The sequence below is a fragment of the Salvelinus alpinus genome, chromosome 14 (genome assembly GCF_045679555.1).
Source record: "Salvelinus alpinus chromosome 14, SLU_Salpinus.1, whole genome shotgun sequence".
NCBI classification, from domain to species: Eukaryota; Metazoa; Chordata; class Actinopteri; order Salmoniformes; family Salmonidae; genus Salvelinus; species Salvelinus alpinus.
The window spans coordinates 24,198,929-24,222,033 of record NC_092099.1 but is presented as its reverse complement, the minus strand read 5'-3'; the positions used below and the strand labels follow the sequence as shown (position 1 = coordinate 24,222,033).

Here is a 23,105-nt window from a genome sequence, read left to right as displayed (position 1 = left end):
TCTCAGCTAGGTTTTTGACTGCATAAGTGATCTCGACTCAAAAGGTTGGGGACCACAACTACAGTAAACATCAGGAGACTAGACTACAGTTCAGGTGGGGCATACCAAAGACTCACTCACTCCACCCTCCCTCTCTCACCTCATAGCCATTCCTCTTCTTCAGCCTCTTGTTGAGCTTCATGCAGGTGTACAGATTCCCTGTGGCCTTCATCTGGCAGGCAGACACCTCTCCTCTCTAGCCAATGGGCTGCTCCACACAGACTGACTAGAAGGCCAGGTCCAGGGTTTCCTGGAGGCCCTCACACACTGATGTGGGGCAGCTTGAGGCGGGTGGGGTACTTCTTGTCAGGCGAGGCCGCCAGGTTTGAGCCATCAAAGCTCTCACGGGCATTGATGTAGGCCGAGTTGGCAACCACCGTGGTCAGGCTGCCCAAATCCATGGCAATGGAGGGAGAGGGGCTGCCTGCAGCACTCAGAGAGCATGGTGAAGGAGAGATCGGGTGAGAAAAGTGAGATAAAGAAGTTCAAATGTGAGAGTAAAAGGTGTTAGAGAAAGGGAGTGAAGCCGTTAAAGGGAGGATTAGAGAAGGGTAAGATGAACAGAGGGAGCGATAGGAAGGAGAAAGAAAGATAAGTGCCTTCAGCAGGACAGAGGACACAAGATCCTCCTCATGTCCCAAGGCATACTTCCTGAGCGCTTTATCGGTCTCTCTCACACACACCTGACTCAACACCCTTCAGACAGTAATGCCTTTATCCACTAACTCCCTAATACCACAGGCTGAGAGTGAGCCCAAGCTGAAAATAATATATTCAGTCACTGTGGCTGGAGTAGCACCTGTTGTCTAAAGAACAAGCAGCGGTGCAGCACAGTATAGGGGGGACATGCGCAGTCTAAAATGGACAACTCTAGACCCTTCGGAAAGGCCCCTGGCCCTCGGAAATGAAAGGTTCAGACAGGTGAAAGCAACATGGTTATGGGTCCCTCTAGCCCTCAGTTCTTCCATCATATCGCTCACACGTTCAAATAAAATAAATTGTATTATTCACACACGCCGAATACAACAGGTGTAGTAGACCTTACAGTGAAATGCTTACTTACGAGCCCCTAACCAACAATGCAGTTAAAAAAAATATGGCTAAGAATAAGAAATAAAAGTAATTAAAGAGCAGCAGTAAAAAAAACAATAGCGAGACTATACACAGGGAGGTACTGGTACAGAGTCAACGTGCGGGGGCACGGGTTAGTTGAGGTAATATGTACACGTAGGTAGTTAAAGTGACTATGCATAGATAAGAGTAGCAGTGGTATAAAAGGGGGACGACGACGACAATGCAAATAGTCTGGGTAGCCATTTGATTAGGTGTTCAGGAGTCTTATGCCTTGGGGGTAGAAGCTGTTTAGAAGCCTCTCGTACCTAGACTTGATGCTCCGGTACCGCTTGCCGTGTGGTATTAGAGAGAACCGTCTATGACTAGGGTGGCTAGAGTCTGATAATTCTTAGGGCCCTCTGACACTGCCTGGTAGAGGTCCTGGATGGCAGGAAGCTTAGCCCCAGTGATGTACTGGGCCGTACGCACTACCCTCTGTAGTGCTTAGCGGTCGGAGGCCGAGCAGTTGACATACAAGGCAGTGATGCAACCAGTCAGAATGCTCTCGATGGTGCAGCTGTAGAACCTTTTGATGATTTGAGGACCCATGCCAAATCTTTTCAGTCTCCTGAGGGGGAATAGGTTTTGTCGTGCCCTCTTCACGACTGTCTTTGTGTGCTTGGACCATGTCAGTTTGTTGGTAATGTGGACACCAAAGAACTTCAAGCTCTCAACCCGCTCCACTGCAGCCCCGTCGATGAGAATGGGGGCGTGCTCGGTCCTCTTTTTCCTGTAGTCCACAATCATCTCCTTTGTCTTGATCACGTTGAGGGAGAGGTTGTCTTGGCACCACACAGCCAGGTCTCTGACCTCCCTATAGGCTGGCTCGTCGTTGTCGGTGATCAGGCCTACCACTGTTGTGTCAATGGCAAACTTAATGGTGTTGGAGTCGTGCCTGGCCGTGCAGTCATCAGTGAACATGGAGTACAGGAGGTGACTGAGCACGCACCTGAGGTGCCCGTGTTGAAGATCAGTGTGGCGAAAGTGTTGTTACCTACCCTTACCAACTGGGGGCGGCCCGTCAGGAAGTCCAGGATCCAGTTGCAGAGGGAGGTGTTTAGTCCCAGGGTCCTTAGCTTAGTGATGAGCTTTGAGGGCACTATGGTGTTGAACGCTGAGCTGTAGTCAATGAATAGCATTCTCACATAAGTGTTCCTTTAGTCCAGGTGGGAAACGGCAGTGGAGTGCAATAGAGATTGCATCATTTGTGGATCTGTTGGGGCAGTATGCAAATTTGAGTTGGTCTAGGGTTTCTGGAATTATGTTGATGTGAGCCATGACCAGCCTTTCAAAGCACTTCATGGCTACAGACGTGAGTCCTACGGGTCGGTAGTCATTTAGGCAGGTTACCTTAGTGTTCTTGGGCACAGGCACTACGGTGGTCTGCTTAAAACATGTTGGTATTACAGATTCAGACAGGGAGAGGTTGAAAATGTCAGTGAAGACACTTGCCATTCAGCTCAGGATAGTCACCCCGGGCACCATTATCATAACGTAGTCAATTAAACTGCAAGTCAATTAACACAGATTTCCCATTGGATTTAATATGTTTGACACATTTGAGGTTTTATAGTCCTAGTTCAGCTATTGAAGCCAATTGAGAAAATACCATCCAACTGCTTTTCAGATTATAAGTTATAAAACCGCACAAACGCTCACTGAAGTCAACTTGTTAAAACATTCTCTATATTTAATTTTCAAACTTATATTAGATTACAGAAAAGGTATTTTGGAAGAATCAGTACATGGGTTGTTCAGTTTGAAAAAGGAGATCTTCGAAGTGAGTCCATAGAGACCTACACAACCCACATATTTGATACATCGATCATGTCCAGGTCTTCCTTCCGCCACTGACCTGTAAAGGATGCTATAAACTAAAAGCTTCACAGCATCCGTTTACATTTCACAAACAAAGCTTAACATGTTCCTATAGTTAGCGTGGGTAGGAGTTATTTTCTTCGCCGGTGCCGGTCATTTGTAAACACTACCACGGTGTGACAGGGTGGTCTGAGGGATTGAGTCGCTGCTAAAACACTCCAAAAACAAAAACAAGGACCAGAAAAGCAGCTGCCTACAGAACTGTGGGGAGCAGATACAAAATCTCTGCTTGAAATCAATGCCACAAATAGCAGGGGAGGGGAGGTGTAACAAAATAGTGTCCACACTTTCAAAAGGGCAGTCTCAATCTTTCTTAGGGCGTTTTGGCAACTAAATCAGCCATTTTGGATCCAGTGAATGTCTCTGAGCCAGAGCGCTGGTGCAGTTACACTGGCAGCCATCTTGAAACAGTGGTTCACCATTGAGTCTCTCCAACGTAATCAAAACATAATAAAGATAACTATTTCACACACAAGGAACACTATACATTCTCCAACAGCAATGAGTTGTCTGGAAGATTTTTTGTTGTAGCTTTATTCTCGAGTAGGATGGCTTGCCAAGAGGAGGTGATAATACACAGAAAGGACGCAGCACAGTGCCAAAGCCATAAACTACACTTCCCAGAGAGCCATTGGCTATCATGTGATTCAGGACCCCGCTCTGAGAAGAGGGTTGCACAGCCTCCATACTCAAACATTCTTCAACGCCCTTGAGAAAAAGCGATACAGAGAGAGATGCAGAGACAGACTGCTTGTTGGAGAGGAGAAATGCGTGAAGTGGCAGGAGGTTAATCGTCATCGTCATTCTCATCATAGTCATCCTCCTCGTCATCATCCCCCATGTACGACACAGGAGTCTCAACACGGGAGCCACTGTAGTGAGAGTCATTAGAGCTGGAGGCCAGGGGACCATCTGCACCACTGTCACTACAGAGAGAGAGAGATAGAAATATGGTAACTCTTACTCTCCCTCCATGTGAACGTGCTATAGAACACCCTGACTAGGGCAACAGTAGAGGAGAGAGACTCACCTGCCCTGGCCGTGATGGCACCCCCCGTTGGTGGAGGATCCTCCAGTGATGTAGACGTTACTGATCGGGCCCTGGGCCATCTCTGTGTGAGACAGTAGTACACACGTTCACATATATACCTTAGAGAGAACCAAACAGGACCAATATACCCCGAATTAGCAACATGTTTGAGTATTTCATGCCCAATTCATCTCACTTACTTTGATAAGGATAGTGTGTAGCTCAATGACTTGACCTATGACTGAAATTTAAGCATGCACTATGAACCCTGACCCCTATGGTCTCTGACCTGTGACGTAGGGCTCCAGGGCTTTGGGCACCAAGCTGCGTGCCACCTTCAGGTCCTCCGGGGAACACTTGCCCACCTCCAGGCCACAGGCCATGCCCATACGCTTCAGCACCTCAATGTCGTCATGGATCTCAAACATGCTGTCAAAGTTGAACAGGTACTCAAACCTAAAGAGAAGGAAAGTAAAGAGGTGAATATAATGGCATGGTTAGAACATGAATGAAAACATTCAATCCTGGAAAAACTTGAGCGGGGTGTTGCCATTGCCTCAATACGATACTTTATTGGGTGGCGGCAGGTAGCCTAGCGTTTAGGAGCTTTGGTGCAGTAACCAAAAGGTAACTGGTTCGAATCCCTGAGCTGACTAGGTGAAAAATCTGTCAATGTGCCCTTGAGTAAGGCACTTAACGCTAATTGCTCCTCTAAGTCACACTGGATAAGAGTCTGATAAAATGACATTTTAAATGGCCCATTTACATTAACATTTATTTGGTGAAAATTCTGTGGGACAAAATAGAAATGTCTACATGAATTAAGTTGATGATCAATTTACACAGACACTCAAATTTAACAGTCACTCACTTGTCGTTGGAGATGCTGCAGTCGATGACAGTCTTCTTGCTAGTGTTGACAATGATGAAGGGGAGGTGGATGAGAGAGTTGGGGGGTGGAGGTCTGTTTGTCTGCTGTTCCGTCTGTCGGTTCCGCTGCACCAGGTTCTTAAAGGCTATTTGCTGCAGGAGGGGATCATGGAGAGAACATTAGAACAATGTTAAAGTGCCAATCAGCAGTTGAAACAATAAAGCATTGTCACCACCAGTTGTTTTGGTAGAAAGCTGAGGGATGGGGCTCGAGAAATAACAACTCAAATTCAGACAAAGCTATGGATGCATGGACATGATATCAAAATGATAGTTTTTTAACCAGTAAAACAGGCTTATATATATTTTGGATTCTGATGGGGTACGGCAGTTCAGCTAAGCTATTGGGGGCATTTCTAAGTTATATTCTTAAAGAATCAATGGGTACATATTCATTTAAGTCTAAAAATGTATGTAGCAACTGCTGATTTCCCCTTTAAGACAACCTGTGGTCTTGTATATGCTTGCCTTTATCAGTGATTGTATTGTTGTCGATGAGGCAAGCTAGTCCTGTAACAGGAGGCAAGCTAGTCCTGTAACAGGAGGGAAGCTGATCACCTGTAATATAAGCTCTTGGAGTTGTGACTGCTTCTGCTTGATTCTCTCCAGTCGTCTTTGTCTCTCCACCTACAGAGGAGGAGCAGAACACATCCAGGGTGTGAGAGCGTAAAAGAAAAGAGGGAGTGAGGGAGAAGAGAGTTCATGGTGTACCAGGTGTGAATGTATATACACAGTGGCTTCGGAAAGTACTCAGACCCCTTGACTTATTCCACATTTTGTTACGTTACAGCCATATTCTAAAATTGATTAAATTGTTTTTTTTCTCTCCTCAATCTACACACAAAACTCAATAATGACAAAGAAAGAAACTGGTTTAGACATTTTTGCTAATTTCTATATTTTCTTTTTTACTGAAACATCACATTTGCATAAGTATTCAGACCCTTTTCTCAGTATTTTGTTTTAGCACGTTTGGCAGCGATTACAGTATTGAGTTACAGCATCGAGTCTTCCCCATCCAACCCGACAGAGTTTGAGAGGATCTGCAGAGAACGGGATAAACTACCTAAATACAGGTTTGCCAAGCTTGTAGCATCAAACCCAAGAAGAGGGGTGGCAGGTTGCCTAGTGGTTAGAGCGTTGGGCCAGTAACCGAAAGGTTGCTGGATCGAATCCCTGAGCTGACAATTAAATAATCTGTCGTTCTGCTCTGAACAAGGCAGTTAACTCACTGTTCCCCGGTAGGCCTTCATTGTAAATAAGGCTGTTAAGTAACTAAATGTGGAAAAAGTTAACGGGCCTGAATACTTTCTGAATGCACTGTGCATATACACTGAACAAAAATAAAAACGCAACATGCAATTAAAAAGATTTCTCAGTTCATAAGGAAATCAATCCATTTAAATAAATAAATTATACCCTAATCTATGGATTTCACATGACTGGGAATACAGATATGCATCTTTTGGTCACATAATAAAAATGTGGATCAGAAAACCAGTCAGTATCTGGTGTGACCACCATTTGTCTCATGCAGTGTGACACGCCCTTCGCATACAGTTGATCAGGCTGCTGAGTGTGGCCTGTAAAATGTTGTCCCACTTCAATGGCTGTGTAAAGCTGCTGGATATTGACGGGAACTGGAACACGCTGTCGTACAAGTCAATCCAGGGCATTCCAAACATGCTCAATGGGTGACATGTCTGGTGAGTATGCAGGCCATAGAAGAACTGGGACATTTTCAGCTTCCAGAAATTATGTTCAGATCTTTGCGACATGGAGCTGTGCATTATCATGCTGAAACATGAGGTGATGGCAGCGGATGAATGGCACGACAATTGGCCTCAGGATCTCATCACTGTATCTTTGTGCATTCAAATCACCATCGATAAAATGCAATTGTGTTTGTTGTCCGTAGCTTATACTATAACCTCACCGCCACCATGGGGCACTCTGTTCACAACGTTGACGTCAGCAAACAGCTCTCCCACACAACGCCATACACGTGGTCTGCGGTTGCAAGGCCGGTTGGATGTACTGCCAAATTCTCTGAAACAACGTTGGAGGCGGCTTATTGTAGAGAAACTAACATAACATTCTCTGGCAACAGCTCTGCATATTCCTGCAGTCAGCATGCAAAATGCACACTCTCTCAAAACTTGAGGCCTCTGTGGCATTGTGTTGTGTGACAACGGCACATTTAAGAGTGGGCTTTTATTGTCCCCAGCACAAGGTGCATCTGTGTAATGATCATGCTGTTTAATCAGCTTCTAGATATGCCACAACTATCAGGTGGATGGATTATTTTGGCAAATGAGAAATACTCACTAACAGGGATGTACAATTTCTGCACAACATTTGAGAGAAATAAGCTTTTTGTGTATATGAAAAATTTGAGGGATATTTTATTTCAGCTCGTGAATTATGGGACCAACACTTTACATGTTTAGTTTATATTTTTGTTCTGTGTATATATTAGACTCACCTCTAGGTTCTGGCATTCCTGGGCCGAGTTTGTGGGCAGACCGATCCACTTGATCTCTTTCTTCTCTTTAGAGATTATGTTCATGGCCATGAGCACATTGAGCGCGTCGTACACACGCCTACGGATGTTCTTCTGGTCATACACATGCTACAAGGAGAGGGGGAAGGGGTTAATCTCTGACTCCTGTGTGTGCAGAGCGCTTCCATTGGGTTTGGTGTCATAATGATCATGTGGATTTGTCATAATGAAACCAGTGTGCTAAAGCCTAATATCAAAACATCCGCTTCAGTCCGCACCCCCCGAAATCTCTTTCGGACTTTACAAGGAGGTGGATGAAGCGGAACACTGAGGATGGCAGCTGATGGTCGAAGTCCGAACACCAAAAGCAAAAGTAGCGGACATAAATTAGGCTCGAGGAAGACCCTGCCATAACTTCATTTCCTAAGTAGGTTTGTTGTGTCTGAAATTGTGATGTCATATAGAGATTTGTTTTGTCTAAGAGTAAGGCTGAAAAACGTGATGGGTTGTCAGAGAGTGATGTCATAACGAGGACTTCTGTCAGAGAGAATGTAAGGAGTTTTAAGAGTGATGCAACAACGGAGAATTCTGTCTGACAGAGTGTTGGCATAAATAGGAATTCAGACAATGTCTGATGTCACAGAAAATTATGTCTCAGAGAAAGTGAAGTCAGACTTCCCCAGCCTGAAGAGCCCTGTGCATACAGCTGCAAAACTCACAGAGTCATTGGGGGAGATGTGGTTGTCTGCAGCGCTGAACTCTGCCACCAGCTCGTCTGCCACCTCGTTGTACGAGGTGACACCCTTCTTTTGCACCTTCTCACACACCTTCATGGAGAAATGCCTCAAGCCCTTGCCATTCTTCTCCCCCTTCTTACCACGCTTCCTGTGGACAAAGGTGGTTAAACACAGCTATATACTTCTAGACTACACTGGCATATCACATAGGCACACAGAATAAATAAATCAACTAAACTCACCCCGATGACCAAGGCGACGCGTCGGCCGGCTGACTCTGTGTGAGGAACTGGGAGCTGGGTGTGTGAGGGCTGTTCACCAGTATGGCACTGGAAACACTGGGCCTCTGGGGCGTGCCAATAACCTACAGGGGGGGGGGGGGGGGGGGGGAGAGGTCAACCATGTAAGTTTTAGAGTAAAGAAGCTTTATAATCCAAGAGTGTAATTTGCTTTGCAGCAAGCTGTAAAAACAAATACATACACCTACAACACACATCAATATGAACAGACCATCATAGTCATACATTATTGAAAAGGTTATTGTAGGGTTGGGCGACATTGCGATTGCATTGTCTATCAACGATGATTGACAGCCATCGTCAATGGTGACAACATTGTGATTAGGACTGGCACAATTACTCTATAACAGTGTAACCAGATGAAGATCTTCATTCGGCCTGTCACCTAAAACCTTTACACATTTGTACAGATGTACAATTAAGAGCATGCCTGGTACGGCAACTGCACTGCCCACAACCGCAGGGCTCTCCAGAGGGTGGTGCGGTCTGCACAGCACATCACCGGGGGCAAACTACCTGCCCTCCAGGACACCTACAGCACCCGATGTCACAGGAAGACCAAAAAGATCATCAAGGACAAGAAACACCCGAGCCACTGCCTGTTCACCCCGCTACCATCCAGAAGGCGAGGTCAGTACAGGTACATCAAAGCTGGGAGAGACTGAAAAATAGCTTCCATCTCAAGGCCATCGGACTGTTAAACAGCTATCACTAACAGTGAGGCTACTGCCTTCATACAGACTTGAAATTATTGGCCACTTAAAGAAATGGATCACTGGTCACTTTAATAATGTTTACAAATCTTGCATTACTCATATCATAGTATATACTGTATTTTATACTATCTATTGCATCTTGCCTACGCCGCATCCATATATTTATATGTATATATTCCTATTCCATTACTTAGATGTGTGTGTATTAGGTAGTTGTGGAATTGTTCGATTATGCATTTCGCTCCGCAGGTAGTATTACATTTCATTACAGTACAACGGTTTGATTTGTCTGATCTTAGCTAGCTACATAGCCGTCTTTGTATCCAAGATAATTGTGTAGTTTAGAGTAATTGTCAAGGTTACCTAGCCAGTTATCGAGGCTACCTAGCCAGCTACACTTTCAAACTAAGTCAACAACGCAGCCACTGCTAGCTAGCCTACTTCACCAGCCGGCAGCACTGTATCATTTTAGTCAATAAGATTTTTTGCAACGTAAGCTTAACTCTCTGAACATTCGAGACGTGTAGTCCACTTGTCATTCCAATCTCCTTTGCATTAGCGTAGCCTCTTCTGTAGCCTGTCAACTATGTGTCTGTCTATCCCTCTTCTCTCCTCTCTGCACAGACCATACAAACGCTTCACACCGCGTGGCCGCTGCCACTAACCTGGTGGTCCCAGCGCGCACGACCCACGTGGAGTTCCAGGTCTCCGGCAGCCTCTGGAACTGCCGATCTGCAGCCAACAAGGCAGAGTTCATCTCAGCCTATGCTTCCCTCCAGTCCCTCGACTTCTTGGCACTGACGGAAACATGGATTACCACAGATAACACTGCTACTCCTACTGCTCTCTCCTCGTCTGCCCACGTGTTCTCGCACACCCCGAGAGCTTCTGGTCAGCGGGGTGGTGGCACTGGGATCCTCATCTCTCCCAAGTGGACATTCTCTCTTTCTCCCCTGACCCATCTGTCTATCGCCTCCTTTGAATTCCATGCTGTCACAGTTACCAGCCCTTTCAAGCTTAACATCCTTATCATTTATCGCCCCCCAGGTTCCCTTGGAGAGTTCATCAATGAGCTTGACGCCTTGATAAGTTCCTTTCCTGAGGATGGCTCACCTCTCACAGTTCTGGGTGACTTTAACCTCCCCACGTCTACCTTTGACTCATTCCTCTCTGCCTCCTTCTTTCCACTCCGCTCCTCTTTTGACCTCACCCTCTCACCTTCCCCCCCTACTCACAAGGCAGGCAATACGCTTGACCTCATCTTTACTAGATGCTGTTCTTCCACTAATCTCAATGCAACTCCCCTCCAAGTCTCCGACCACTACCTTGTATCCTTTTCCCTCTCGCTCTCATCCAACACTTCCCACACTGCCCCTACTCGGATGGTATCGCGCCGTCCCAACCTTCGCTCTCTCTCCCCCGCTACTCTCTCCTCTTCCATCCTATCATCTCTTCCCTCTGCTCAAACCTTCTCCAACCTATCTCCCGATTCTGCCTCCTCAACCCTCCTCTCCTCCCTTTCTGCATCCTTTAACTCTCTATGTCCCCTATCCTCCAGGCCGGCTCGGTCCTCCCCTCCTGCTCCGTGGCTCGACGACTCATTGCGAGCTCACAGAACAGGGCTCCGGGCAGCCGAGCGGAAATGGAGGAAAACTCGCCTCCCTGCGGACCTGGCATCCTTTCACTCCCTCCTCTCTACATTCTCCTCTTCTGTCTCTGCTGCTAAAGCCACTTTCTACCACTCTAAATTCCAAGCATCTGCCCCTAACCCTAGGAAGCTCTTTGCCACCTTCTCCTCCCTCCTGAATCCTCCCCCCCCCCCCCCCCTCCCTCTCTGCGGATGACTTCGTCAACCATTTTGAAAAGAAGTTCGACGACATCCGATCCTCGTTTGCTAAGTCAAACAACACCGCTGGTTCTGCTCACACTGCCCTACCCTGTGCTTTGACCTCTTTCTCCCCTCTCTCTCCAGATGAAATCTCGCGTCTTGTGACGGCCGGCCGCCCAACAACCTGCCCGCTTGACCCTATCCCCTCCTCTCTTCTCCAGACCATTTCCGGAGACCTTCTCCCTTACCTCACCTCGCTCATCAACTCATCCTTGACCGCTGGCTACGTCCCTTCCGCCTTCAAGAGAGCGAGAGTTGCACCCCTTCTGAAAAAACCTACACTCGATCCCTCCGATGTCAACAACTACAGACCAGTATCCCTTTCTTTTCTCTCCAAAACTCTTGAACGTGCCGTCCTTGGCCAGCTCTCCTGCTATCTCTCTCAGAATGACCTTCTTGATCCAAATCAGTCAGGTTTCAAGACTAGTCATTCAACTGAGACTGCTCTTCTCTGTGTCACGGAGGCGCTCCGCACTGCTAAAGCTAACTCTCTCTCCTCTGCTCTCATCCTTCTAGACCTATCGGCTGCCTTTGATACTGTGAACCATCAGATCCTCCTCTCCACCCTCTCCGAGTTGGGCATCTCCGGCGCGGCCCACGCTTGGATTGCGTCCTACCTGACAGGTCGCTCCTACCAGGTGGCGTGGCGAGAATCTGTCTCCGCACCACGTGCTCTCACCACTGGTGTCCCCCAGGGCTCTGTTCTAGGTCCTCTCCTATTCTCGCTATACACCAAGTCACTTGGCTCTGTCATATCCTCACATGGTCTCTCCTATTATTGCTATGCAGACGACACACAACTAATCTTCTCCTTTCCCCCTTCTGATAACCAGGTGGCGAATCGCATCTCTGCATGTCTGGCAGACATATCAGTGTGGATGACGGATCACCACCTCAAGCTGAACCTCGGCAAGACGGAGCTGCTCTTCCTCCCGGGGAAGGACTGCCCGTTCCATGATCTCGCCATCACGGTTGACAACTCCATTGTGTCCTCCTCCCAGAGTGCTAAGAACCTTGGCGTGATCCTGGACAACACCCTGTCGTTCTCAACTAACATCAAGGCGGTGACCCGTTCCTGTAGGTTCATGCTCTACAACATTCGCAGAGTACGACCTTGCCTCACACAGGAAGCGGCGCAGGTCCTAATCCAGGCACTTGTCATCTCCCGTCTGGATTACTGCAACTCGCTGTTGGCTGGGCTCCCTGCCTGTGCCATTAAACCCCTACAACTCATCCAGAACGCCGCAGCCCGTCTGGTGTTCAACCTTCCCAGGTTCTCTCACGTCACCCAGCTCCTCCGCTCTCTCCACTGGCTTCCAGTTGAAGCTCGCATCCGCTACGAGACCATGGTGCTTGCCTACGGAGCTGTGAGGGGAACGGCACCTCCGTACTTTCAGGCTCTGATCAGGCCCTACACCCAAACAAGGGCACTGCGTTCATCCACCTCTGGCCTGCTCGCCTCCCTACCTCTGAGGAAGTACAGTTCCCGCTCAGCCCAGTCAAAACTGTTCGCTGCTCTGGCACCCCAATGGTGGAACAAACTCCCTCACGACGCCAGGTCAGCGGAGTCAATCACCACCTTCCGGAGACACCTGAAACCCCACCTCTTTAAGGAATACCTAGGATAGGATAAAGTAATCCTTCTAACCCCCCCCCTTAAAAGAGTTAGATGCACTATTGTAAAGTGGTTGTTCCACTGGATATCATAAGGTGAATGCACCAACTTGTAAGTCGCTCTGGATAAGAGCGTCTGCTAAATGACTTAAATGTAAAATGTAATGTAAATGATTACTTGTTAGATATTGCCTAACTGTCGGAACTAGAAGCACAAGCATTTCATTTCGCTACACTCGCAATAACATTTGATTTGATGAAAATAAACGCCTTAACCGTTTATTTTTTTTAACCAATTCCTTACTAATTAGTCACCTTAAATTCATCAATCAAGTACAAGGGGAGGAGCTAAAACCTGAAGACACTCGGCCCTCCATGAAATGAGTTTGATACCTGTGGTTTAGCCCATTTGATTTTGTTGCTCACACTGATAGCATATTCAAACATTTCTCTCCACCTGATGCCAAAATGTGTAGCATTGCCCGAAATGAACTTAAACTTAAATTTGTTCTCTCTGCTGTCAAGATAGGGGTACGCAGACCGGCGAGCCACTGCGGCCCCTCACAAACAGCGGTGTAAAGTATTTAAGTAAAAATACTTCAAACTACTACTCAAGCCATTTTTTGGAGTATCTGTACGTAACTATTGATATTTCTCACAACTTCTACTTCAATACATACTTAATGAAAATATTGTACTTTTTACTCCATACATTTCTCCTGACAACCAAAAGTACTCAAAAGTACCAAAAGTTACATTTTGAATGCTTAGCAGGACATGGGGGAAAAAACGGTCAAACTCACACTTAAAAAGAGAACACGAGCTGTGTTCGAATACTCATACTAACTGCACTAACCATACTATTTGTGATGTAAATTGAGTATATAGTATGCTTATTGGTGATAGTATGGATACAGTTAGTGTACCAAAAGTTCCCGGATGTCATACTACATTCGTCAAAATACGAAGTGTACCAGCAGTGGACACTATTTCCGTGCTTTTAGGGCCCATAATGCAATTCTGGAAATGGGTGTGGCTTCACAACGTTTTCAGATTTAAAGAAAATTGTGGAAAATATGCAGCCGAAGTCCAACGAGGGCGGATACAAATTCATTGCTTTAACTAATTACTACAAATGTTAAGAAAATGTTGAGCAATGTATTAAAGTAATGACTTTTCAAAGAAGTTACCTTACATGTTATGTCTGCCAATTTTATAGCTATGTTATCCTTATGAACCACATAGCATATCAGTACAGAAGTATGTAACGGTATGTTAGCTAGCTACCTAAAGTTAGTTGGCCTACTAATACATCAAACTTGCCAGTATATGAACTATATGCTAACTAATTAACTACCCAACATTTATTGACTATTATTCCCGTCATTCTTAGCTTAAGTGGTATAGTCGTTGTGCTTTCTCAATGGACATTCGGGTGCTTAGAAAATTCGCTCTGGCTATCTACTCCGATTTCAGAGCACTCTCCTCTGAGTGTACCAGAGCGCAGAATAACTGATGACTTTACAAGTGCTCAACACCCATTGAATATGGCCGGTGTCAGTAAACGTCGGCAAAAACGCACAATTAAATTGTTGCCAGCAGCACAATTAGTCACCAAAGCCCTGGATGACATGAAAACTGCCTAAACAGCTCTGCTAGTGTGAGTAAAATGGTCAGAGTGAGGTGTTCTCTCATTTGTGTCTGGAAGTTGCTAGCAAGCTAGCCAACGTTAGCTTGGGTAAGCCCACAACGCTTGAATCCTTCGCCCGAGCATCCAGTGTGCGCTCCGACTAAACACAAAGTAAATAATGTCTGAGAGTTGGAGTGTGCCCCTGGATATCCATACATTTTAAAAACAAAGTAACTCTGGGTCTTCCTTTCCTGTGGCGGTCTTCATGAGAGCCAGTTTCATCATAGTGCTTGATGGTTTTTGCGACTGCACTTGAAGAAACGTTCAAAGTTCTTGACATTTTCCGGATTGACTGACCATGTCTTAAAGTAATGATGGACTGTCATTTCTCTTTGCTTATTTGAGCTAATCTTGCCATAATATGACTTCGTCTTTTACCAAATAGGGCTATCTTCTGTATTCCACCCCTACCTTGTCACAACACAACGCTTTTCGGAAAGAAATTTCACAAATTAACTTTTAACAAGGCACAACTGTTAATTGAAATGGCATTCAGGCCAAAGAATCTTGTTTCTCAAGGTCTGAGAGTCCTTTAGGTGCCTTTTGGCAAACTCCGAACTGGCTGTCATGTGCCTTTTACTGAGGAGTGGCTACCGTCTGGCCACTGATTGGTGGAGTGGTGCAGAGATGGTTGTCCTTCTGGAAGGTTCTCCCATTTCCACAGAGGAACTCTAGAGCTCTGTCAGACTGACCTCCCTGACCAAGAACCTTCTCCCCCGATTGCTCAGTTTGGCCGGGTAGCCAGCTCTAGGAAGAGTCTTGGTGGTTCCAAACTTGGAGGCAACTGTTCTTGGGGACCTTCAATGCTGCAGAAATGTTTTGGTACCCTTCCCCAGATCTGTGCCTCAACACAATCCTGTCTCGGAGCTCGACGGACAATTCCTTTGACCTCATGGCTTGGTTTTTGCTCTGACATGCACTGTCACCTGTGGGACCTTATATAGACAGCTGTGTGCCCTTCCAAATCATGTCCAATCAATTGAATTCACCACAGGTGACCTCCAATCAAGGATGATCAATGGAAACAGGATGCACCTGATCTCAATTTCGAGTCTGATAGCAAAGGATCTGAATGCTTATTTACATAAAGCATTTTTTTTTTCATTTGCAAACATTAAAAAAAAGAAAGTATGGAAATATGGGAAAGGGAAAGGGTCGGAATACTTTCCGAATGCACTGTATATCCCTTTGCCCTCAGAACAGCCTCAATTCGACAGGGCATGAACTACAAGGTGTTGAAAACTTTCCACAGGGATGCTTGCCAATGTTGACTCCAATGCTTCCCACAGTTATGTTAAGTAGGCTGGATGTCTTTTTGGTGGTGAACCATTGTTGACACACACAGGAAACTGTTGAGCGTGAAAAACTCAGCAGCATTGCAGCTAGACAGAATGCTCTCGATGGTACATATGTAGGAGTTTGTGAGGGTCTAAGGTGCCACGCTGAATTTCTTCCGCCTCCTGAAGTTGAAGAGGCGGCGGTGTGGAGGAACCATTTCAGGTACTCAGTGATGTGCACGCTGAGGAACTTGAAATGTTTGACCCTCTCCACTGCTGCCCCGTTGATGTGGAAGGGGGCGTGCTCTAGAGCTGGGCGATATGAAATCCATATCGCATCAATTTAAGAAATGTATCGCAATAACAATAAATATAATTATACATTTATAAACAATGTGCACCAGAGTTTAAAATAGTTTGTATAAACTATTACTTTGTTGATTGGACAAGTGATGGCTACAACCATCAATCACCCATATTAGCAAACGTATTTCATTTTAAACTTCGTCTCTAGTATAGGCTACTCAATGTAATTAACTTTAAAATCAGCAAAATTTATGCGATAAGCGATCAGCATCAATAATTTTCAGTTTATTGTCCAAGCTCTAGCGCACATATGTCAGAGTCAAGGCCCGCGGGCCACATCCGGCCCGCGAGAAGGTTTTTTACGGCCCCTGGGATGATCTTGATTTATTATTAGAACCGGCCCGCAGACCGCAGCAAGCCGGCAGCCCGCAGATCTTTTACACGCACCAATACTACATTTCCCACAATGCAACGGTGACGCACCGAGCAGTAGGCTGCTTCATTTCAATATTTATTGGCACAGCAGTCGTCAGCATCACAGTAAAATTAACTTTCAGATACCCATCAAAAATGGCAAAACGGAAGGTGGACACTGAGAACCGGGGGTTTCAAACAAGGTGGGAGTCGGAGTATATGTTCACGGAGGTAGCTGGAAAACCTGTGTGTCTTCTGTGTGGAGAAAGTGTGGCGGTACTGAAAGAGTATAATCTGAGACGACATTATGAAACGAAACACGCGGACAAAAACAAGAATATGGACATGGAACAAAGGCTACAAAAGGCAGAGGAATTAAAACGAGGCCTCAAATCTCGACAGGCTCTGTTCAAAAAAGCCAAATCACAAGGCCAGGCTGCTGTCAAGGCCAGTTTTATTTTGGCAGAAGAGATCGCTAAATCAGCCCGGCCATTTACGGAGGGGGATTTCATCAAAAACTGCATGATTAAAGTTTGTGACGAAGTTTGCCCAGAAAAAAGGCAACTATTTTTAAATGTGAGTCTGAGCAGAAACACCATTGCCGAGAGAGTAGACCAGTTGTCCATCAATCTAAAAGAGCAGCTTGTGAAAAAGGGAAAAGATTTCATTGCATATTCCTTGGCTGTGGATGAGAGCACCGACATTTCTGACATTGCCCAGTTGTCAATTTTCATCCGCGGAGTGGACTCCAGCCTAAGCGTGACAGAGGAGTTTTTGGCTTTACGTCCTATGCATGGCACAACTACGGGGCATGATTTGTATGAAGAGGTGTCAAGATGTGTAAATGAGATGGAGCTGCCTTGGGAAAAACTCGTGGGTTTGACAACCGACGGAGCACCTGCGATGTGTGGACACAGGAGCGGACTGGTGGCGAAGATACGGGAAAAGATGCAAGAGGAAAACGCGACAGGTGAGCTGACAGCTTATCATTGTATCATACACCAGGAAGCGTTGTGCGGTAAAGCCTTGAAAATGGAGCATGTAATGAGCATCATCACGCGCACAGTTAACTTTATCAGAGCCAAAGGTTTGAATCACCGCCAGTTCAAGGCATTTCTGACGGAGTTAGAAACGGAGCATGGTGATTTGCCTTATCACACAGAGGTGCGATGGCTAAGCCAGGGAAAGGTGCTTCAAAGATGTTTCGAGCTTCGTGAGGAGATTTGTCTGTTCTTGGACAGCAAAGGGAAAGACACAACACAACTCCGAGACGAAATGTTTCTGTGTGAAATGGCTTTTCTGTGTGACATTACGAGTCATCTGAATGCAATGAACTTGCAGCTGCAGGGTCGGGATCATGTCATCTCTGATATGTACAGTACAGTGAAGGCATTTAAAACCAAACTGACTCTGTGGGAGACGCAGATGCGGAAAGAAAATTTGAGCCACTTTCCCAGCTGCCAGACCATGAAAGAGAAGCTCTCTACCAGTGCGTTCCCGAGCGCACAGTTGGCTGATAAAATAGGTATGCTTGCCGCTGACTTTCGACGCCGATTTGCTGACTTTGAAGCACAAAAAAGCAGGTTGGAACTGCTCGGTAACCCATTTGCTGTTGACGTGGAAAGCTCACCACCAAACCTCCAAATGGAGTTGATTGACCTCCAATGCAATGATGCACTGAGGGCAAAATATGCGGCAGTGGGTGCTGCGGAGTTCGCCCGTTTCCTCCCCGACACAATGCCCCAGCTGCGCATCCAGGCTGCTCAAACGTTGTCTATGTTTGGCAGCACATACCTGTGTGAACAACTGTTTTCTTTGATGAACCTGAACAAAACATCACACAGAAGTCGACTTACTGCTGAACACCTCCACTCAATTCTGAGGATTTCCTCAGCTCAGAGCCTTACCCCGAACATTGATGAACTTGTGGAAAAGATGGGACACCACCAAGTATCACCCTCAACCTCAAACAAGTGAACATTACTGTGCAATCACATATTTAGAGTTTTTACTCAGTTCAAGTTTAAAAGTTAAAGTTTAATATTTGTTTTCACTGCATGTTACTTCTCCTTAAACAAAGTGTTGTTTTTGATTAATAGATTTTTGCACTTTATTTTATTGTATTTCAATCCAATTATATTTTAAAAATATTTCAGTTGAGTGGATGATAGAAAATTGCTATTATTGTTTTTTTCTTTGAAGTAAATTTAGCCCACTTTTGCTAAAATAGAAAATATAGGCTACTGATGGTGCCTTGAATACCGGTTTCTTTCATTTAATGTTCATGTTATGGGGATTTTTATATAAAGGAAATTTGTCTTTTGTGTCTGTTGAAAATTAAAGATTACTGACAGAGCCATAAGAAAATATTGCTTTATTTATCTGATCATATTGGAATATATTTGTTAGGTTTTCAGTAGGTTCAATTAGGTTCACTAGACTATATGCGTCATTTAAAATTTTTTCAATGAACATTCGAACAGTCCGGCCCTCGGCTTGTAGCTAAATTTTTTATTTGGCCCTCCGTCCATTTGACTTTGACACCCCTGCTCTAGCGTGTGCTCTCCGCAGTATCCTGTAGTCCATGATCAGCTCCTTCGTTTTGATGATGTTGGAAGTTATTTTCCTGGCACAATTCCACCAGGCCTCCTCCTTGCAGGCTGCTCATTGTTGGTAATCAGGCCTACCACTTGTGTCGTCAGCAAACTTGATGATCAAGTTGGAGAGATGCATAGCCACGCAGTCATGGGTGAACAGGGAGTACAGGTGGGGGCTGAGTACGCACTCCTGTGGGTTTCCAGTGTTGATGATCCGCGAGGGGTGATGTTGCCCATCTTCACCACCTGGGGTCAGCCGGTCAGGAAGTCTAGGACCCAGTTGCACAGGGAGGAGTGAAGACCCAGGGCTCTGAGCTTAGTGATGATGTAGATGCACTGTAGATGTTTTGGTATCATTTCCCTCAGATTTAATTTATTAAAGTTGCCAGCTACAATAAATTCAGCCTCAGGATATACGGTTTCCAGTTTGCACAAAGTCCAGTTAAGATCCTTGAGAGCCATCACGGTGTCAGCTTGTATATCAATGTTTTATGGGTGGGTGTATCTCCCACAAGACCATAAGAAATGGAAAGAGCATTATGCAGCTGACTCATAATATACCATGTGCCTGTGGTGGAGTGAGTCTTCTCTGAGGTAAAAGGTGAAAAGAATGTACATATTCTCATGTATGTAATGGGATGGTGTGTAATCCTGCTGACTGCAGAGGTTGATCAGCTTAAGCTCATCCCCGGTCACCTCACAAGGCTAATGGTTGGGGCTTAGAGACCATGAAGTATGTGTGTGCTTGTCTATAAACTGATAGATTGTAGCTGTGAAGCGCTTTGGCCAAGTGTATGCAAGTGGTGCGCTTGCAATTAAGAAGGTTGTGCTTGCAATGTCTGCGAGAGCAAATATCAACATGCAATCTACCACACAGTCTCAAAATAAAATACTTTATCATCAAGTATATGGTTGTGATATGATTGTATTGCAGTTTATTTCTGTCCATTCGGGTAAATAGTGAAGGTAGACAGACACACTCACCATGTGTGGAGCAATGTTGACATTGGAGAGCCCCAGTGTTTTGGGCAGTAGTTGTTTGGCCACAGGGATGGATACAGGATGGACAGCAACCAGAGACAAGACACCTGGGAAGGAGCAGAGTAAACACTAGGGTCAAAAGGGTAATCTGGAACCACTGTCAACAAAATGGCTGCCTCTTTATATCCAGTTCTCTCAGGTAGATGGTTAGAGAACAGGCAGGAGGCCCTATGGGATGCAGACTTACTGGCCCACGTAAGGGAAAACATTTATATGAGGGTACACAGATATTTAGAACACCTGCACTGTTTGATATGGAAACCAGTAATAAGATGACAAGAAAGTTGGGAGGGGAGTAAAATGAGACAACCCTCTGTGTAGTCTTATTGCCCCCTGCTGTTGAGTTGAGGACATAGACAAGGTTTGAATGACACTGATCTATATTCTGGAGCACAACACTGTGCTTTGCTCACCTTTACTAGGACTCAGATTCTGGTCAATAAAAACCTTCAGTTCTCCATTGGTTTCCATCAGACCAACCTGTGGGGAAGACACCATCAACATCTACTCCAGTAAAATTTAAACAGCTGGTCTCTGTATTGAATCTCTTAAATGTCTGTAAGGCCCCCAGGACCACGGTGGAAGAATACTGCATCTGGTTGTCTCTGATCAGACTCACATCTTTGGCCATCATCCTGTCGGAACAAAGTAAGGCTCGGCTCTGTCTGAAGAAAGGGAAGCTCTGATGTCACCAACGAGTTCCCTGAAACAGAACAACCATGATACAGCAGGGGAGTGTGTAATGCAATGACTAGAGCTGGATTTTTAGCTGTCCGTGCATAAAAGTACACTGTGGAAACTACCCATTTAAAGTTGGCTTTAACCTGAATAATTCCAAGAATGCATTGGACAAAGCAGGACGACTTTGGTATGGGGAGCAATTGAGCAAAAAAAGATGAGCATAAATAAAACATTACCCAGGAAATTCCTCCCCTAACGAGTTAGTTATGAGAATGTCACACAGGTGAACTATTGCACATGTATTGCACATGTATACGAACTGCATATTGTACATGAAATGTTTGCAAAGGTAGGCAGCAGATTGCATTATTGATCAAAAAAATCAAGGCCGCTAGTATGCAAGCAATATATTGCACAAAAGCACTAGCTGGCTACCTCGCTATAGCCTGAACAAAACATTGCTAGCCGACTAAATTGTCTTTGGAAAGCAATTTCGATTGCATATTTCAAAGTGATGAGTTCGATCATCTGTGATATCTATCAAACGTCCTCATTTTTATATTTCTGATATCTTACCATAACTTTTATCATGCAAACTGTAAGGCCTAGTAGGTGTTGTTGACCACGTCCTAGACCCGAGATTCCCCACGAAGTTTACAAGGCAGAGCAGAAATTGCTAGCCAGCTACAACTATGCACGTTGTCTGGCTGGCAAATTAATTTTTATATGGGAATTTGTTTCTATCCAGCATTCTGCGATAGCTAACTCTAGGTGCAAACTGATGCTAACTAGCTAGCAAGCTACCTACCGAACGTTAGTGATATTACAGGCCAGCTAGTTTAGAGGCACATTTTGAGACTATTCCGAATGCAATTGACAATTGTGTAGCTATAAGAAAACGGATTCAAATATATCCTGCGTGCATTATAATAATAAAAGCCAACACATGCATTTGCAATAAGGAATTACCAAACAATGTAAAGGTTTAATTTGATATGCACTTACGAGTGCACTCTTTCGTCTGCTTCTTCGACGGCTGTTTTGTTGGCATCGAGGACAGAGGAAGAGGAGGTCTAAATCCCTATCGCCAAACAGGAAACAAAACTATACGTGAAATTATCATGATTCTGAAATAATGAATTTAAGCTTCTAAGCAGTTCAACACTCCACGCCTGAGATATACCTACATGCACAGTTTGACCTTAACGAATTAGTTAGGCAGCTTTCTGGTCCATCATGTCTCAATCTCAAAATGGATGCTTTTCCAAGTAACATCGCTAGCCACCTAGCTAATAACTATAAATTACATTAATAGCGCTCGGATACATCGGCCGTAAATGGTAAAAAATAACCAAATGGTCTAGTTTGCTAGCTATAATCTAGCTGTCGTACATGTAGTAATTGGTCGGTAGGCGAAGACTAGAATATTACTGTTAGCTAGCAAGCTAGGACAAAACTTTGCCTACTAACGTTATATTGTAGGAATAAATCTGCAACCATCAATGACAACGAAATATTTCATAAATATGACTTGACACTAACGTGCAAGAGAAAGTGACTAAATTATATTGGTTATGACTGGCTAACTACAATAACACGATTCATATTTTGATGGTCAGCTGGTGGGCTTGATAACCATAACGGATAGCTAGGTGTATCTAACCAGTCTTGCAATTCTAACTAGTTGGGTAAATTAGTCAACGTTAGCAAACTGGCTAGCCAACGAGGTCAACGCACTAGTTAGCAGTAGCAAGTGGCTAGCTAACTTGCTAACATAACAAGTTACAAAGCAGATAGCCTATCTTTTGGAGAGATCGCTAGATAGACAAATCATCCTTTCGAATGTCAAATGTATAAATTCCCCCCTTTCAATCGATAAACACCAGTCTATTGCCTTTGCTAGCCGTTAGCACGAGATTCGTGTTCAGCTGTTACCTTCCACCGTCCTAGTCTGAAAACCAATCTTGGCGGTGTCTAACATCTGAAGTTTCGGATTGGATAGTTTCAATATGACGTAGACAATCCATGCCGCTAAAGCCACGCCCTTGGCGCGTTCTGATTGCTTCGCGCACTAGGACCTCCTATTCCGGGTTCACCCATTGGTCTCCAGCTTTTCAGCATTTCAGAAGCCTTTTCCGTGATTTAAAACTGAGTAAAAATTGTAACAGCTAACGTAAACTCACCCCATTCCGTACAAATGTGCTTAACCGCGACATTCAAACGAGGCTACAAAGAAAACTAATGGGACTGTAGCGACTGTGTTGTAATAAATACCATTTAAAATAACACAAGCATATTGCTATTACATTGTTATAACTAACTTCTTTCTAAGCAGGGTTTCTCACACACTTA

At 45.0% G+C, this 23,105-nt stretch overlaps 1 protein-coding gene across 3 annotated transcripts; it reads right to left on the bottom strand.

The window, feature by feature from the left end:
- Window positions 1-2,821: 2,821 nt before the first annotated feature.
- On the bottom strand, window positions 2,822-22,719 carry LOC139539185 (transcription factor Dp-1-like). Of its 3 annotated transcripts, none has more exons than XM_071342079.1 (13): window positions 22,689-22,719; window positions 21,759-21,834; window positions 20,692-20,775; window positions 20,486-20,552; window positions 20,016-20,119; window positions 8,473-8,594; window positions 8,213-8,378; window positions 7,476-7,622; window positions 5,549-5,617; window positions 4,932-5,083; window positions 4,350-4,516; window positions 4,061-4,142; window positions 2,822-3,956 (listed from the first exon to the last, which is right to left on the bottom strand). In XM_071342079.1, exons 3-13 carry the CDS (start codon window positions 20,704-20,706, stop codon window positions 3,818-3,820), a joined length of 1,230 nt encoding a protein of 409 aa, XP_071198180.1. In that variant the 5' UTR covers window positions 20,707-20,775; window positions 21,759-21,834; window positions 22,689-22,719; the 3' UTR covers window positions 2,822-3,817. The 3 variants fall into 3 exon arrangements, 2 of the variants coding, with proteins under 2 accessions (XP_071198180.1, XP_071198179.1); XM_071342078.1 differs by lacking the exon at window positions 22,689-22,719 and adding an exon at window positions 21,941-22,675; XR_011667884.1 differs by lacking the exon at window positions 22,689-22,719 and having other exon boundaries at window positions 4,061-4,179; window positions 21,759-21,892.
- Between the last annotated feature and the right edge of the window lie 386 nt (window positions 22,720-23,105).

Bases quoted from the DNA above. Each gene is read 5' to 3' on its own strand.
- LOC139539185 (XM_071342079.1), bottom strand. The intron at 7,623-8,212 runs GTGAGTTTTGCA...CTCTCCTTGTAG, and splicing joins ACATCTCCCCCAATGACTCT to CATGTGTATGACCAGAAGAA. The intron at 4,517-4,931 runs GTGAGTGACTGT...CCTTCTCTTTAG, and splicing joins TGCAGCATCTCCAACGACAA to GTTTGAGTACCTGTTCAACT.